This window comes from Leuciscus leuciscus (assembly GCF_965113295.1).
Source record: "Leuciscus leuciscus genome assembly, chromosome: 14".
In the NCBI taxonomy this organism is placed as follows: domain Eukaryota; kingdom Metazoa; phylum Chordata; class Actinopteri; order Cypriniformes; family Leuciscidae; genus Leuciscus; species Leuciscus leuciscus.
The window spans coordinates 33,344,799-33,360,729 of record NC_138738.1 but is presented as its reverse complement, the minus strand read 5'-3'; the positions used below and the strand labels follow the sequence as shown (position 1 = coordinate 33,360,729).

Below are 15,931 nucleotides of genomic sequence, written 5' to 3'. Positions count from 1 at the left end.
TTTACTTCAAGCGTTGGTAAATCAAGGAAAACTACAATTTACTTCAACAAGGCGACATAATGAACAACACTCGTCTCATTCGTGGAGGTGGAAAAACAAGTTATTTGTTACATGCAAGATTTATTGTACAAAGATTTAAATTATGCAAAAGAAAGGGTATGAGTCTGCTGTTTTTGTCAATTTTAAGTTTTAATTAAAATTTTTGCGATTTTAATATAAGTGCATGGTTAAATATTTTACCACTTGCTTGAGCAACTTAATATATAATTATATAGAAGTAATGCATTGAATAATAGTTTGTTTAAATTGTGTTTAAACGTGAATACGTCTATTAAAGAGTATACGTATAAAGAGAATCGCAATGCTGACAAAAAACTTTTTCTTTTTTTAAAATAAAATTTGCTGATAACTTCTGGATTTGAAATACAATGTGTTTGGGGTTACAGCCGCGGGTCAGTTACGCACTGCAAACGCAGCTTATGTGAAAGCACTTTAGCGCGTGCTGCTCCTGCACAGCATATGCACCGCAACACGCACCGCACACGCACTGCACACGTTATTCAGCTACACAATAGCATAAAGAACAAATATCTGGGAGGCTGAATAAGCTAAATTAACATAAGCCAGCGAGTCCAACAAGCAAGTTACCAGTAAACAAGTTCACCAAGCTCCCGCGATCTCATTCCTCATCATTTTCTTCATCATCCGTGTCGCTTCTGAACAACTCCGCCAACTAGAGCGCCCTCTCGCGGCTGTAGACGGTAATGTTTTCTCTTGGTTCATCTCAGTCTGAAATAATTTTGATATATAAGTCGCACCTGACTATAAGTCGCAGGACCAGCCAAACTATGAAAAAAAGTGCGACTTATAGTCCGGAAAATACGGTACTTTGTTTTGTTTGTGCTTCGGCTCTGCGTGATTGTGCAGCGGAATATGGTTCCTGCTCATAAACATTCACTGCTAGGCTTAAGGGATATAACCAGTTTGGATGGAAAGGATCTCAAGCTGACTAGCTGAAGACGTTACTGAAGCTTTACCCATTAATAGACGCGGTACTTCCTTGAAAATAAATTCCAGCACAGCAACAACCCATAAAGAATTGACCCTTCACAATAAATAATGCTTAAAAATGAACTGTTAGAGAGCAACACATGGCAATTTATCTGTTCAATAAAATACCATACTCACCTGTTGAGTAGAACGAACACCATCTCCACGTCGCTTTTACATTTTAAATCCCTCAGTTCTTGCCATCTCTGAATAGCCAATGTTGTTTCTCGTTTTATTACGAGCTCTTGAGATTCCCCGGAGGTTCAAGATTTAGTGGCTCCATGTCAACCTTTCTTGCTTGTTGTGACAACTAACCTCTGCCACTCCCACACCATACACACGTCAAAGTAGCCGGAGCAACTTTTGAAGGATTGATGATGTATTGACTCAACAATACATGACTGTATTTTGAACAAAAAAAGTTACATAGTGTACATTTAAGCTTTTAAAAAGGATGAAAATGTAAAACCAACAAAAAAAACAATTTAGTAGCCAGCTGATATCTAAACCCCAAAGACCTAAAAACAAAAAAGCACTTATGAGAAAAATCGTGACTACAGTAGTCAGTAGAAACCTGACTGCTAGTGTACTATGTATGTACCCGAGATGTTTTTTTTGTTTTGTTTTTAATACGAACTTGTGTACAAGACCGTGCTTGTATTATTCTGCTGTTCCAAGGGATTGTTCACCTACAAATGAAAATTTGCTCACCCTCATATCATTCCAAATTTTGAGAAATGTCTCAGTGCTTTTGGAAGTCATTGGTAACAAACTGTTTGGTTACCAACTTTATTTAAAATATCTTCTTTTTTTTCCACAGAAGTCAGTCATACAGGTTTGGAACAACATGAGGCGGAGTAAATAATGACAGAATATTCGGTCTTGGGTGAACTATCCCTTTAACAAGAAACATTTTAAATATGAACAATTCTGTTTTTGTAATTATGTAGCTAAAGGATTCCAGCTTCACTGTATTTGTCCTGTTACTGCATTGTATTTTTAAAATACATGTAATCATATTGGAAGCCCTAGTGTGCTATAAAACCTGTTCAAACTACCATTCTTTCAAATATACTGATATGAAAGATATACTGCAAATAAAGTCTGAGTTCATCATCTTTTAGCTGCCACCTAGATACAGTGACTCAATGTCCATGTCATAGTCTTTCCTGGGAGGCTCCTCTGGACTGGAGAACTCCTCACCCAGCATCCTCCACCACGGGAGACGCATGCTCTGCATCAAGGCATTGTGGGATTGACGGGCGCGTGTGGCCACAGGGCAGGAACGGCTCAGGAACAGACTAGCATCATCCGCTTTGGCATCCTTCAGGGACGGTGCATCTAAAATCAAAAACAAATGAGTTTTAGGGGGTGTTTACAACTAAAAACTGAGACCTTTTGGTGTTTTGGCCATTCATTAACACAAAAATGGCATTAGGGCCTGAAAATGTAAACTTTTGAAAATGAGTTTCAAAGTGCAAGTTTTGAAAACGATACCGTTATCGTATCCATGTAAACTACAAAAATGCAAATTTGAGAAAAAAGTGACATCATGCGTATTACGTGTTCAGTCTATAGGTTGTAGTGGACATCTCCTGGCATGCTTAATACAGTGTTTTTAATAGTTTTTCTCGCTTTTCAATTTTGCTTTCAAATTCGCAATCACACAGGCCTTATGCTTTGCAGACTTCATGATGTCATACTAAATTTCAGCAGATCAGCCTTTGATTTAGGTACGTACTTAATAAAAGCTCCAAGTCTGTGTTGATCTGCACAAGTAGAGCCTGTCTGTGCAGCTCCTGTGCCCGATCAGATGCTCTGCTGAGCAGATGCTGGTGGAGGAGACTCTGAGCTCTCTGATGGAGATCCACACTGTCCCCTGCTGACATCACAGATGACTGCACAACAGAAAAACCATCATCATTGATAAGATGAATAACTTAACCTGAAAAGGCTGTGTTTTTTTTAATTGATTCTTTAATTTCCAAAGACATTTAACACCAAGAGAACACCAGATTTCATTTCTTCATAGTGACTTACAGGATGTAGAGATATGTGCTCCTGTATCTGTTGCCTGAGCTCTGTTCTTCTACTGTCAGTCAGTCCTTTGGGTCCTTTCAATGGCATGAGAATAGTCCTTTGTGCTTTACGACGTTTTAAAAACCGCAAAATCTGACAAAAAGACCATGGGCTCATAACTGATCAAGATTATCAGGGGAAAAAAACACTCAACCACTTTATTGTATTAATACACACATTACTGTTCAAAAGTTGGGGGTCTGGGGTCTTACTGGCCCCAAACTTTTGAACGGTACTGTATATGATAAATGACAAGTGACTAAGGTCATTTTAAGATTGTTTTCATATAAGTGTCCAGGGTTATTATAGTTAACTAAAACCTTTACTTGAAATTAAATAAACCTCAATTGGAATAAAATTTTAAAAACTCAAATCAGATTGTTACATTAGATAGATAGTAACATTTCTCATTTTCATTTAGTTTAACTTAATGTACAAAAATATCTGAAACTGAAATAAAAATTAAAAACTATTTAGACATGTATAGACTGACAAAAACACAACAAAATTTCTAAAACTTTAAAATTGAAATAGTTTTATAAATAAACATTTGAATAAAAATATATTATCATCTCAATGATACTAAAATAACACTGTAAAAGGTTTATTCAGTGTCTCTGTGCACTCACGGCTCTCTGTAGAGTGACAGCAGCTCTGTGCTGTCTGAGAGTGTATCTGCGCTGCTGGAAGTTGCGTCTCTCTCGGTGTCCTCTCCACACACTCTGAATCCGCACGGCTGCCTTGTTCTCCAGCTCTCCCAGGTATTTCTCCAGCTGGGCTGAGAGAGGTGGATAATCATAGCAATTAAAGACCTCATGAAATGGTTTGACGCAGTTTTCTTTCAAGTGTTTTTCTTTCAACTGAAACGGTGAGTTGAGGCAGGACATTTCAATGGGTTTTTTATAGTCTATAGGCTTTAGTTTCCGTCACAGCCATCAACTACAATTTTCTACTTGTTTCCATAACAAGTGAAATATTATAAACAAATTTTGTTCATTTTTACAAACTGAGGGAATAAAAACAGTTTTGTGTTTATTGACAGATAATGCTGATTACACACACACACACACAACCTTAGACTCAATACACAAATTAGTTGTTTTAGTATTATTTATATACTATTATAGTTTTCATCTTAATTTTGCTTTTGTCGTTTTTATTAGTTTGAATGAAATGTTACTATTTTAGGTTCTTTAATTTATTCTTACTTCAATTTTAGTTAAGTTTTAGTTTTTCATTATTTCCAGTAAGTAATTTTAGTGCTTCAACTTATACTTATTTCAGTTAGTTGCCAGGGTATCATTTCTCATTTTTGTTTAGTTTACATTTTTCATCTAATATGTACATTTTATTTTAGCTTATACCATGGTCTGTCAGAATACTTGATTCTAATTGGCTGAAATGTATGTGCTCAAACCGTGTAATGCTTAGGTAGTTCCAGTCAGTTTAATCATTGTTCTATATTATTCTCACGCGTGCGTGCGCCTGATACACACAACATGGTTATTATACTCATTCCAATTTTACTCATTGATTAGGTTTAATTTTGTGTTGTTACCGGCTGGTAGTATCTCCATCAGATGAAGCTGGTGTTGGCGGAACTGTCTCATGGCTCTCTGTCTACGCAGACACACTTGATGACGTAATTCCTCTTCTGCGCGTTGACTTTCGACGTGTTCCTGTCGCTGTCTGCGCTTTTCCCTAAAGCACATAAATAAATCTAATTTACCATAGTGTCACTAAACTGGAATTTCCTTTAAGGAGTGTCTAATTTTACACCAAGTGCAAATAGCCTGCCTTGTCGGCAGAGGCTATTTACACTAACTAATGTCTGGTTGAGCCAAAGAAATTTCCAAAGAGCCGGATCATTTTCATAATGACCAATCTAATCTACCAAGAGCAGCGCCAATTAGCGTCTGGTTTAAGACATGCTTTTTTTTTAATAAATAATGGCACAAATACCAGTAAATAGCGCAAAATCATAATCATTAGTAAATCACCTTGCATGATTCATTTAAATAATTTGCTATAGGGTGGCAGGATTATTTAGAATTAAACCGCACGCGTTTCGGCAAAGGCTGGGGTTATTTTCTGTGCAGTTTGTCGTAGTTTGTCGCAGTTTGCAGTAGTAAATCTCTGTTCTCCATCTGAAAGCCAGAGGGCGCTCTCGCACAGAAACTCCAACTATGCCCCTCAGAAGTATGATAAAGCACATCGTTCCAGGAAATCCCTATGAGCATCATACTATTGCTGTAGCTGAATAAACAGAAGATTGAAACGCTTTTGATTGATTAAACATGACTAATAAACTACTACAATATATGGTTTATCTGAGTTCTTCAAGCCTTCTCTGGTATTTTCATGATAATAAAGTATATTTAATACTTCAATGCTAATCGACATATCCTTTATCACTGTATAGAATGCTATGAAATAATATGTTGTGTGCCTTATTCTGTGTAAGAAGCATCTCACAGAAGGATACTTTCAAACACTCCGCTGACGTTATGAAGTGAGTTTGGAGTAAAAACATGTTATTAAATGTTGTCTTTTGTTGGACAAGAGATGCTTCTCATGTTGGGAAAGATGTTTGACGCATGTTGCTTTTTCAAATGCAAGTTATAAGCGACTCAAACATGCTTTCAGATGGAGCAGAATTTACCACTGATCACAGAGCCGTGCTTCACTGACAAGCTGCGAATAAAAAAATAACCGCACTAAGCCAAAACGGTTTAAGCGTGATTTTGTGTTAATTGCGATTAATCGTGCAGCCCTTATCTCCTCCCATAAATTTTGCATCTGAAAGGGAAACTCCTACAAATGCAATAAGGTCAGCCGCAAAAATAAAGGCAAAAATAACGCTCATATTTCACTGCATGTCTTGAGTAAATCCTGACTGTTGTTCTTTAACACCAAGAGAGGTTTTGCTCTGTCGCAAGCTGTTAGTAAATCTGTCCCCAAGTCAGGTTGCATTAGCTTCGTGCAAATAGCCTCTTCCTTTTCTTTATTGCATAGTTGTTGTGTTCAGTTCCTTTATTCAGTAATACTTCTATCCTGTATTATTTCCTTACCTGAAACTGCGTTGTATTGTGCTGACCGCTCTGGGGAGTTTCCTCAGTCTTTTTCTTGTCTGATGGGCTTTCCAGGCTGCCTGGATAATACAAGCTGCTCTCACACACTCCTCAGATGACTCCTTAATATAATGCAGAGTGAAGAATTACATACTGAATGAGAATATGAGAAAACTTCCTCTACAGTTCATCATTAACTATGATGCAAAATTCAGAAATCCTCATGGTATCGATCAATGTTGTCATTTCTACAGAAAAGAGGTTAGACAAATAAAACAGAGATCATTGATAGATAGAAGTATTAAAGGTACAGTATAAAAACATCCAGTTTAATTCAAAGGGGTCAGAGAGACGGCATAAAATGATCACGTAAAACTATATAATGAGTTTTGATGCAAGACACCTTAAAGTAGGCATGAAACAGAAGTTGCGATAAGTTTTCTTCCCTATTGTAACATATAAATGAGTGAAGCAGCTTCTCGAACAAGTAGGGGAGACTTGATTTTGTCCATTGGGAATTGATTGGATCATTGTATTGTGGTTTGCTATTGCTGTGATGTCATGTGAGTGCCAGTTAACATCATCAGAGAAGAGAAGATGTCGTTGCAAGAGGGAGGGGAAGTCATTTTGATTAAAGATTATGAGTATGTGAATTTAAAAATAATAATGATGTACATGGATAAATCATTTATAATAAATACTGCCAATGGCAGTAGAAAATAGAATTATTAATTTTGTTTTCACGTTGACTTTATCATTATAGGTGGATTTCTAGGGGGGATGTAAAATGTAAAAGTTGTCTCGATTAAGGTATTTATCAGATGCTTTACGCTGGTGACTGCTGACCTTAGTGTCTCTCCATGAGACGTTAGACCGCAGGTGATCAATAAGCTGATCCAGAGCAGAGTCAAAGCCTTTACCACGCCAGTCTTTTACAGCTAAATCAGCCAAACCTGCAGGACAAAACAAAGGAAACACACTCAGAGACTAAAGGCTCATTTACACCAAGAACAATAACTAAAATCACTGTCTAAACCAACGCATGATAATGTCCTGGTCATTATAAGCATGCCCTGCAGTTCTGTCGTCTGCTGCTTTAAATGCTGCTTTAAATGCTCGAGCACTTTACAGCAGGATGGATTCTGATTGGCTCTCAATGTTTTTATCAATCATCAGCTAGAAAAAAAAATAGCTATGAAAGCGATTCCAATTATATTATTCCTCTGTGAATCCCGTTATAGAGTGCAACAGTGACTGCCCACTTTTTTAGCGGCGTTGAAAAAAAACGACAAGACTGTGTACTTATGGTACCCAAATCTAGTTTATTCTTATAGTTGTGGTGTGGACTCTAGAATGATTTTTTTTTAACTATATCTTTATTGTTATAGTTATTGTCTTTGATATGAACGGGCCTTAAAGCTTGAAGACGTTCTGAGATCTGAGTCGACTGTACCTCTGTATCGTCTGTGAATGAGCTGATGTGTTGAGCTGCTGTGGTCCATAATCAGAACAAGAGTCTTTACAGCTGCTCTGCCAATCACAGGATTCGAGCTACTGGACATTTTATACACAAGATCATCCATGATGTCAGTCAGAGCCCGGTGTCCCATCTCAGCCACTACAGCACTTCAGAAAAACAAGGGAAAAGATTTTCCAAAGTATGAGCAGTCATGTGGATAAAGACTGTATCATGAACCAAGTTGCTTTCTGTTGTACCCGTTTGCCCTGAAGATATTGTTCCACATGGTGACAGTTACAATGGAGACGTCATCGTCTTCACAGATCTGGACACTTTCATAATGTTTAGATCTCAATACTGCAAAGGGAAAACAACAGTTTAATTTCAGTTCATCATCTCTAAACATCTTGTGATGGTCAAACGCTACTAAATTTAAAGACATTGTTTACCATGATGAATGAGATGTCCGTGAGCCCTGAGGAGCCAGCCAATGGAATTAAAGACTCTTCTAAACAGACGAATCAGCTCACTATGTGCCTTGTCCTGTTGTAGAGAGAAATGAAATGATCCAGTTGCTATATGCAGTCTCTACCAATTAAAATAAAAGTGAGAGTTGATAGAACTACTTAGAAAGGGTTTATTTTGCATTATTAACCAGCTGACTGTACATGAAATAACCCAAACCCTGTTACTTGGTTCTCTATGTCAGATGTTTTCAATCTTTTAGATGCCACAGACCCCCATATATGATCATTCTAATGCGAGGGACTCCCATCCTAAAATTTTAAAGGCAGTAAAGGCCTAATCTTATACTGTAAAAAGATATTATGTAATGTAATACTGTAAAAAAAAAAAAATATATATATATATATTCATTTATTATTATTTGTTATATAATTATTTTAATCTATTTTCATTGGTGGTGGTGGAGGAGATTCCCCCTTACATATGTAAATAGCTACCCAGAAAAGCACTATATAAATGTAACGAATTATTATTATTATTATTAGTATATTTATTTTAAATTAAATTTTTACACTTTTTTTCTTGAAAAATTTCCACAGACCCCATAGCACTTCCTTGTGGCCTCTGGAAGTCCCTGGACCCCAGTTTTAAAACCCAATTCTATGTGATTCAGAAAACTGTAATATCTTACCCGCAAAGCTCTGTTCATTAGACGGTCTGCAAGAAAAAGAAGACTTTCCACCGCCGATGGCAGAAATTCATGACTGAACGCCTCCATGTGTCTGAAATCACCCAGACCCACACAGCATGTGCTGGACGGACGAAAACTCGCGTTAAAACTCTGTGAGGCTGCGAATGAAAGCGGTATTCACTGTGTATTTAAAACAAATCATCTTTAATTTGAGTACCTGAGGAGGTCTGCCATCTGTGTGAGGACTGCATAGCCCCCTTGAATCTTGACTGGACTGAATGTCAGTGAAGATGAGCAGTACTGCAGCACACCATCAGAGTAAAGCCTCTGTTTACACGCCTCCAGATCCCTCTGATCTCCTGAAGACTTTCTGTCCAGAAGATCTGTGAATGTGGAAGCTGTGTTTAAGCTCATTCACATAGGAGATACATGCTTGTGTTCTAGGATAGCTGACATGTAACATGTACTTCATCTAAAACTCATTTAAACAACATATTTATAATTAGACTAGAATTACTAAACATGCAGTGTTACGAGCTCACAATAATAACAGATTACATTTGGCACTTTTAAAGAGTATTTGTCAAATTGTCACAATTTGGGTGAGCTGCAAAAAACTTTAATTTTACTAAACGAAAGTATACAGTGATAAACATTGGAAAGGACAGTGCTTTACCTTTTACTGCAGAAAGCACGTCGTTAAACTTGTTTTCGGATTTTTCTCTGGTGTTGGCGACCAGACTCTCTAGTTCTGGGTTTATTTCGTCGTCTCCTGATAGAACCATTGCGATCATCACTGGCTCGGAAAATATAAGGCTTCAAATATAAGGACGATAAAAGTGCATGTCGAATATCGACATGCACTTTACGTTCTGGACAGGCAAAGCAACACGACGGACCAGAGCCTGTTTGGGTTTCTACGGCGACCTTACGTCATCTCCCTGCGACCATCCGTCTTTCGGAGCTGTTTTTTTTTTTGTTTTGTTTTTTTACAGTCTATGTGCTGTTCACATAAACTAATTTCATGTCATGCTAAAGTGTAAGGTGTCCAGATTTCTGAACATTTTTTATTTCAATCTCATTGTCTATTATTTGAAAAGAGGGAACATTTTTGCGTATTTTGGTCAACTCATCGGGTAACAAAATTGTAGCAATTAAATGTCCTCTTAAATCTATAGACTTTTAACCATGCTTTTAACCCTAGATAACGAGGCAAAGCCAACCATCTTTCTATTGGATGACATCTGTGTCTGTCGTAACACGATTACAAATGTATGATTGTTGATTTATGCCTTAATTGTTTGTACTTGTATTCTTTATATCAATAAAAAAATTTTTTTTAAAAATTAAAAATCTGTGTCTGTCGTTGTTTCCTTGACAACAGCGCCCCCACCTGGCTGAGTCGAGGATGGTCTAGATATAGCTGTAGCTAGCAAATAACACTGTTATTATAATATTAGTCTGTTACAGTATGTTAGTCAGCGGGAAAAGTGCTTCTTTATAGGCTAAAACTTTCAATTTGACATTATTGCAAAATGTACATATACATACACACACACACACACACACACACACACACACACATACATACATATATATATATATATATATATATATATATATATATATATATATATATATATATATATATATATAAATTATACTGGATAATAATATAATATAATAATCAAATAAAGATTTGAATTCTAAACCCATTCAATACAATTAAGCCCATTTCTTTTTTCACAAGGGGATAGGCCGACTACACAATGTAATTTTAAATGAAATTTTAATCCTGATTAACTGAAGGAACTGAACTGAATAGACTATAGCTTATTTTAATTAGGTTCACGGACACTGGCGGAGCTAGGGGGTGGCCAGGGGTGGCCGTGGCCACCCTGTCCCAAATGGCACACTTCATGTGCACTTTCGGGCCATACTTGGGGTTTCGAGTCTGACGACAACACGAGGGCGTGGTTTGTTCGCAAGGTCATGGAGCATGCGCAGTTTACTTGCTCCGGGAATACCGCAAACTTAAAACATTAATTAGTTGTAAAAGCGTCATGATCGCGCAGAAGACCTCGTTGCTTTTCACTCAGTTCAAGCACGAATGATATCATAATGTTAAACGTAAAAAAAGAACTCTTTTTTGTTTTTCGCGTATTGGCAATAATGTAACTAAGATCAAAACACCTGACACTGTTGCTTTGTGTCAAGGGCCACTTTGTATACATATATTTTATTATGTTTCTCACACACACACAGCCATTCAAAAGTTTTGGTATCGGTAAGATTTGTAATCATTCTAATGCTAATTTGATGCTCAAAAACATTACTTATTATCAATCTTGAAAACTGTTGTGTACGATTAATTTATTTTTATTGATGAATAGAAAGTTTAATTTATTTGAAATACAATCTTTTGTAACATTATACATGTCTTTACTGTAACTTTTGATAATTTTAATGCATCCTTGCTGAATAAAAGTATTGATTTGTTTTATTTACTCACCTTCAAGTTGTTCTAAACTTGTTCTTCTGTTTAACAATAATGTTGGTAGCCATTACCAACACAGCTTACATTTTTCAGTGTAATTTAAGATGCAAATTATATTTCACTGGTGTGATGTCAGACCTATTTTAGTGATATTGTAATAAAATGAGTAATAAATCTTAACTATATTAACATTGTATTCCCGTTTAGCTACTTTAAAAGTACTGTTCATGCAAAAGTAAAGTTTATAGAGAACAGTTTAAAAATATAAATGACTCAGTCACATCTGTTGGCTTAGATAAAAACATACAAAAACACCTGTCATTACCAGGTTAGGTGTGCAAAGCAAGGACGCATTTTTTAACTGAATTGCAAACAAATGATTTATTTACAATATGCAAGGGAACCAACATATTTAAGGGAAAAATATGTTTACAGTAAATAAATAGGAAAATATACGATTTACAAAAAAATTGTGCTGGGCAATAAATAATCACATCCAAAATAATGTGTGCACTGTGTATAATTATTTTGTATATATAAATACACACACATGCATATATTTAAGAAAAGTGTTATTTACCGGTATATATCATTTAAATTATGTATAAAAATATATACAGGTCTGAACTGAATTGCACACAAACTATTTATTTACAATATGCAAGGGAACCAACATGTTTAAGGGAAAAATATGTTTACAATCAATAAATAAATAAATAAAATATACGATTTACAAAAAAATTTGGGAAGGGGAGTAGAATTGAAGGGATGCGAGGGGCCAAAAAGTAGGAAAAGCACTCGGGGAAAGAAGAGTACAAATATTAGCATAACGCATTTTGCTTGAGTTTGTGGCACACAAACTTCCTCATTTCCACTGCATGGCGTTGTGTCAGTTGGCTGGGATCTGGTCAGGGCAAGAGCATTCTGGAAAGATAAATGTAAAATATTGAATGCCACATAAAAGGAGTCATTTATGTATTAAAAAAAAATTCTTACAAAAAGAAAAGCTCTGGCTATGAAGCTTTGTAATGCCTTACCAGTAAGGCTCCACAATTGTTTCCATCTTCTTGTGATGCAGAGCAGAGACCACCATTTCTCCAGAATCCTCCCAATTCTTTCGTCTTTGTGTACCTCACAGCCATATACTTCCTGAGTAAATAAATGGAATGCATTCAATTATTTACAAGGTAAAAATGAGTATTTCTAATGTGGCCTAGTTCAACTTAAAGGGGACCTATTATGCCCCTTTTTAGGAGATGTTAAATAAGTCTGATGTCCCCAGAGTGTGTAAATGAAGTTTTAGCTCAAATTAGTTTTTTTGCAAAAAATTTTGCTTGCCGTTTCTGTGTTTATGTGAAAGCAACTCAGGTGCACACTTGTTCAGGAAGTAAAGTAACTGGAAGTGACGACGTCAAAACACATGATCATGATACTGGCGATGATTTTCCCTGGATATGAGCGAGAGTGAGCGTGCACAGTGTGTGCAATCAGAGTGGCAAATTAATGGCTTGCAATTAGCCATCTCTATAAAAGAGTCTGTTTGCAAGTAGCAGATAGATCCACGTGTCATTCACTCTGCTGTGCATAATAGCGCCAAAATAATAAAAAAGTATATATTGCACTTCTGTTTTCCATCATGCACTGTGATGATCCGATATACGTGGGGCGCGCAGGGGACACTCGCACTTGAACCTCAACAAACGTGCCCAATAAGAAGATCAATATGATGGCCGATAAGCAAGCAGAACTTAGTTCCAGTCCAATATTTGTATTGTGTGGCAGAAATCATCAATCAAAAGCTCACAGTAAAAAAAAAAAAAAAAGTTGAGAAAACTTAAAAGTTTAAGGCAACCAGCTGCAGGACATTTTTGAGTTTTCTCAACTTACGTGTTTGAGTTATCTCAACTTTTCTCAACTTTTTTCATGTTAAATAGTTGAATAAACTTTAAAAACTGAATTTGTCATACAAAACGTAAGTTGGATTTTTTACAGCACTACCATTCATAGCCATCTCAGAACAGGCACCATGTAACCATTTTATAAAAGCAATAAGGTACTCGAGTCTAGTGCTGTATCGTGAATAAGTCAAGACTGAAGGACGTTGTTAGGCGCGAAGAGTTCACAATACAGCACAGCCTCATGTACCTTATTGCTTACAGACATCAAGAAAAAAAACTGTGAAATGGTTGCAATGCACTTTCATTCTATGGAGAAAAAAAAAAGTAGTTATACTGAATGGCAACAGTCTGACATTTTTTTGTGTTTCCAGGAAGGAAGTCATATGGGTTTGAAATATTATGAGAGAGCAAATAACATAATTTTCATTTTTGAGTTAACTAATCATTAAAGACTCATTAAACATGCCTTTAAATACCCAAAGCAGATAGCACCATTGATGCAACTATTTCTGAATGTCACTTCAATTAAATTTTACTATAAAAGCATTTAATTTTTTAGATACTAATGAAAAGGAATGCATATTGCCTCCATGTTCAGATGACAAAGTAGGTACTACCTGTGTTAAAGGGATAATTCCCCCAAAAATGAAAAATCTGTCATCTTTACTCACCCTTATGTTGTTTCAAACCTGTATAAATTTCTTTCTTCTGCTAAACACAAAATATATTTTGAAGAATGTTAATAACCAGACAGTTGATGGTAGCCGTTGACTTCCATAGTAGAAAAGAAAAAAAGAAAGAAAGTCACTGACTACCGTCAGTAGATACCAACATTATTAAAAATATCATCTTTTGTGTCCAACAAGAAAGATACTCAAACAGGTTTGGAACAACATAAGGGTGAGTAAATTACAATTTTCATTTTTGGGTGAATTATCCCTTTAACATAGCAAAATGTAAATATTGTAAGATTTACACTAGTCATAATCACCTTTTCAAACATCCAGGCATCAAATCTGTCACGTTCCCAGAGCACAGGCATGTATGTAGAAATATTGAAAAAGCGGTAGCCAGTGTTGGCTTCGATGTTGATTTCGAGCGTCAACGTGTCCAAATATGCATTTATCACCTGTGACAAACAGTAAAGAAACTTAGTTTTTAAGATTTCAACCTTATTCTTTCCTTTTGACCTATCATGATACTTAATTCTACCTTATCATTTAACCAGTGAGGATGTTTCAGAGATTCAAAATCACTGCTCTCTAACACCTGTCCACAGACAGACAATCTAACTCCACTGTCTACCTCAATCTCATGCTTGCTCAGCTCTGCCAGAAATGTCTCAGCCTCTGTCAAATAATACCATATTTTAAATTTCAAAATTGCAATTGCAAATTGTAAATTGCAATAACACACCGAAACAATTTACATCAATATACACTCACCTAAAGGATTATTAGGAACACCTGTTCAATTTCTCATTAATGCAATTATCTAATCAACCAATCACATGGCAGTTGCTTCAATGCATTTAGGGGTGTGGTCCTTGTCAAGACAATCTCCTGAACTCCAAACTGAATGTCAGAATGGGAAAGAAAGGTGATTTAAACAATTTTGAGCGTGGCTTGGTTGTTGGTGCCAGACGGGCCGGTCTGAGTATTTCACAATCTGCTCAGTTACTGGGATTTTCACAACCATTTCTAGGGTTTACAAAGAATAGTGTGAAAAGGGAAAAACATCCAGTATGCGGCAGTCCTGTGGGCGAAAATGCCTTGTTGATGCTAGAGGTCAGAGGAGAATGGGCCGACTGATTCAAGCTGATAGAAGAGCATACTCTTCAGGTTTTTAGGTTATACATTAAAACCATCAGTAGGTTAAAAAAAATGTGTTAACTTAATACAGAACAGAATATGTATTTTTTGTGTTTTAAAATATTTCTAGACAAATGCAATTTGGCTATTGAAATATTAGTTTCCCAACACTATTGTACAGAAGCAATGTAGCTTACCTTCTAATATACCTAATAAAAAGTTTGGCTGTGCAGCCAACTTTTTTGGTCGTTTGAATGTACATTCTCTTCCTTTTGCCGGAATATATATCCTCTGAAAAAAGCTGAAATATATGCAAAAGTGTTAACAGAAAAGTATGCTTTTGAAAATTGTACATTAGTTACCCTAAATGAAAAAAGAAATCCCCTGAATCTTACCTCCTGAGTTTTGCAATTCTTTCGTGGATTTCCATGCTGACAGCAATGAATTACTCTGTTTGTGACAGCAAGAGGTACATCCTCAGAAAAATCTTCCACCTGCCAAACCAGACGATGCGGCCCCTTTTCTTTCTTTCTTTTATCATCAGACCTACAAATAAAAGCAAGCACTTAAAGACAAGAAATTGTAATAATAATCTTCAGTTCTCTAAAAGCAACCAAAACATCTCTTATTCTCATTCTTACCAAGCAATGAAAGACATCAGAGTTTCTCTCTTGTGGCATTCTAGAACAGCCATTGATAAATACAGTGCAAATATAGTTCCGTCTCTTTGGATAAAAGGGAAGTGGAAATAAAAATCAATAATAGGATGATCTGTATCATGATAATATGTCCGTAACATTAGATGTCCGTAGATGACCTAGCCATAACTGTTACATTAGAATTAGGGGATAATACAGTTTGTATAGGCTACAGTATAAAAATCATTATGCCTATAGTATAAAAATCATTA

The 15,931-nt window shown here is 36.1% G+C and overlaps 1 protein-coding gene and 1 long non-coding RNA gene across 4 annotated transcripts in view; both read right to left on the bottom strand.

The window, feature by feature from the left end:
- Positions 1-9,819, bottom strand: part of iqcb1 (IQ motif containing B1) — a 364,203-nt gene extending 354,384 nt beyond the window's left edge. The window contains exons 1-13 of one of the 2 annotated variants that reach the window (XM_082189805.1): positions 9,492-9,819; positions 9,033-9,198; positions 8,816-8,936; positions 8,109-8,202; positions 7,917-8,016; positions 7,654-7,826; positions 7,047-7,153; positions 6,201-6,322; positions 4,688-4,830; positions 3,759-3,907; positions 3,091-3,222; positions 2,792-2,948; positions 884-2,391 (exon numbers count right to left, since the gene is read on the bottom strand). In XM_082189805.1, coding sequence (XP_082045931.1) covers positions 2,171-2,391; positions 2,792-2,948; positions 3,091-3,222; positions 3,759-3,907; positions 4,688-4,830; positions 6,201-6,322; positions 7,047-7,153; positions 7,654-7,826; positions 7,917-8,016; positions 8,109-8,202; positions 8,816-8,936; positions 9,033-9,198; positions 9,492-9,609 — 1,803 coding nt within the window. In that variant the 5' untranslated portion in view covers positions 9,610-9,819 and the 3' untranslated portion in view covers positions 884-2,170. Of the gene's footprint in view, positions 1-865; positions 2,392-2,791; positions 2,949-3,090; positions 3,223-3,758; positions 3,908-4,687; positions 4,831-6,200; positions 6,323-7,046; positions 7,154-7,653; positions 7,827-7,916; positions 8,017-8,108; positions 8,203-8,815; positions 8,937-9,032; positions 9,199-9,491 lie in introns of both variants that reach the window. The other variant, XM_082189804.1, reaches the window with a different exon arrangement.
- Positions 9,820-12,353: 2,534 nt separating this feature from the next.
- LOC309474262 lies at positions 12,354-15,711 on the bottom strand. 2 transcript variants are annotated; one of them, XR_014197274.1, is made up of 5 exons: positions 15,663-15,711; positions 15,417-15,567; positions 15,219-15,322; positions 14,202-14,339; positions 12,354-12,461 (listed from the first exon to the last, which is right to left on the bottom strand). It is a non-coding gene; the product is annotated as an uncharacterized lncRNA (long non-coding RNA). The 2 variants fall into 2 exon arrangements; XR_014197275.1 differs by lacking the exon at positions 12,354-12,461 and adding an exon at positions 13,048-13,981.
- Between the last annotated feature and the right edge of the window lie 220 nt (positions 15,712-15,931).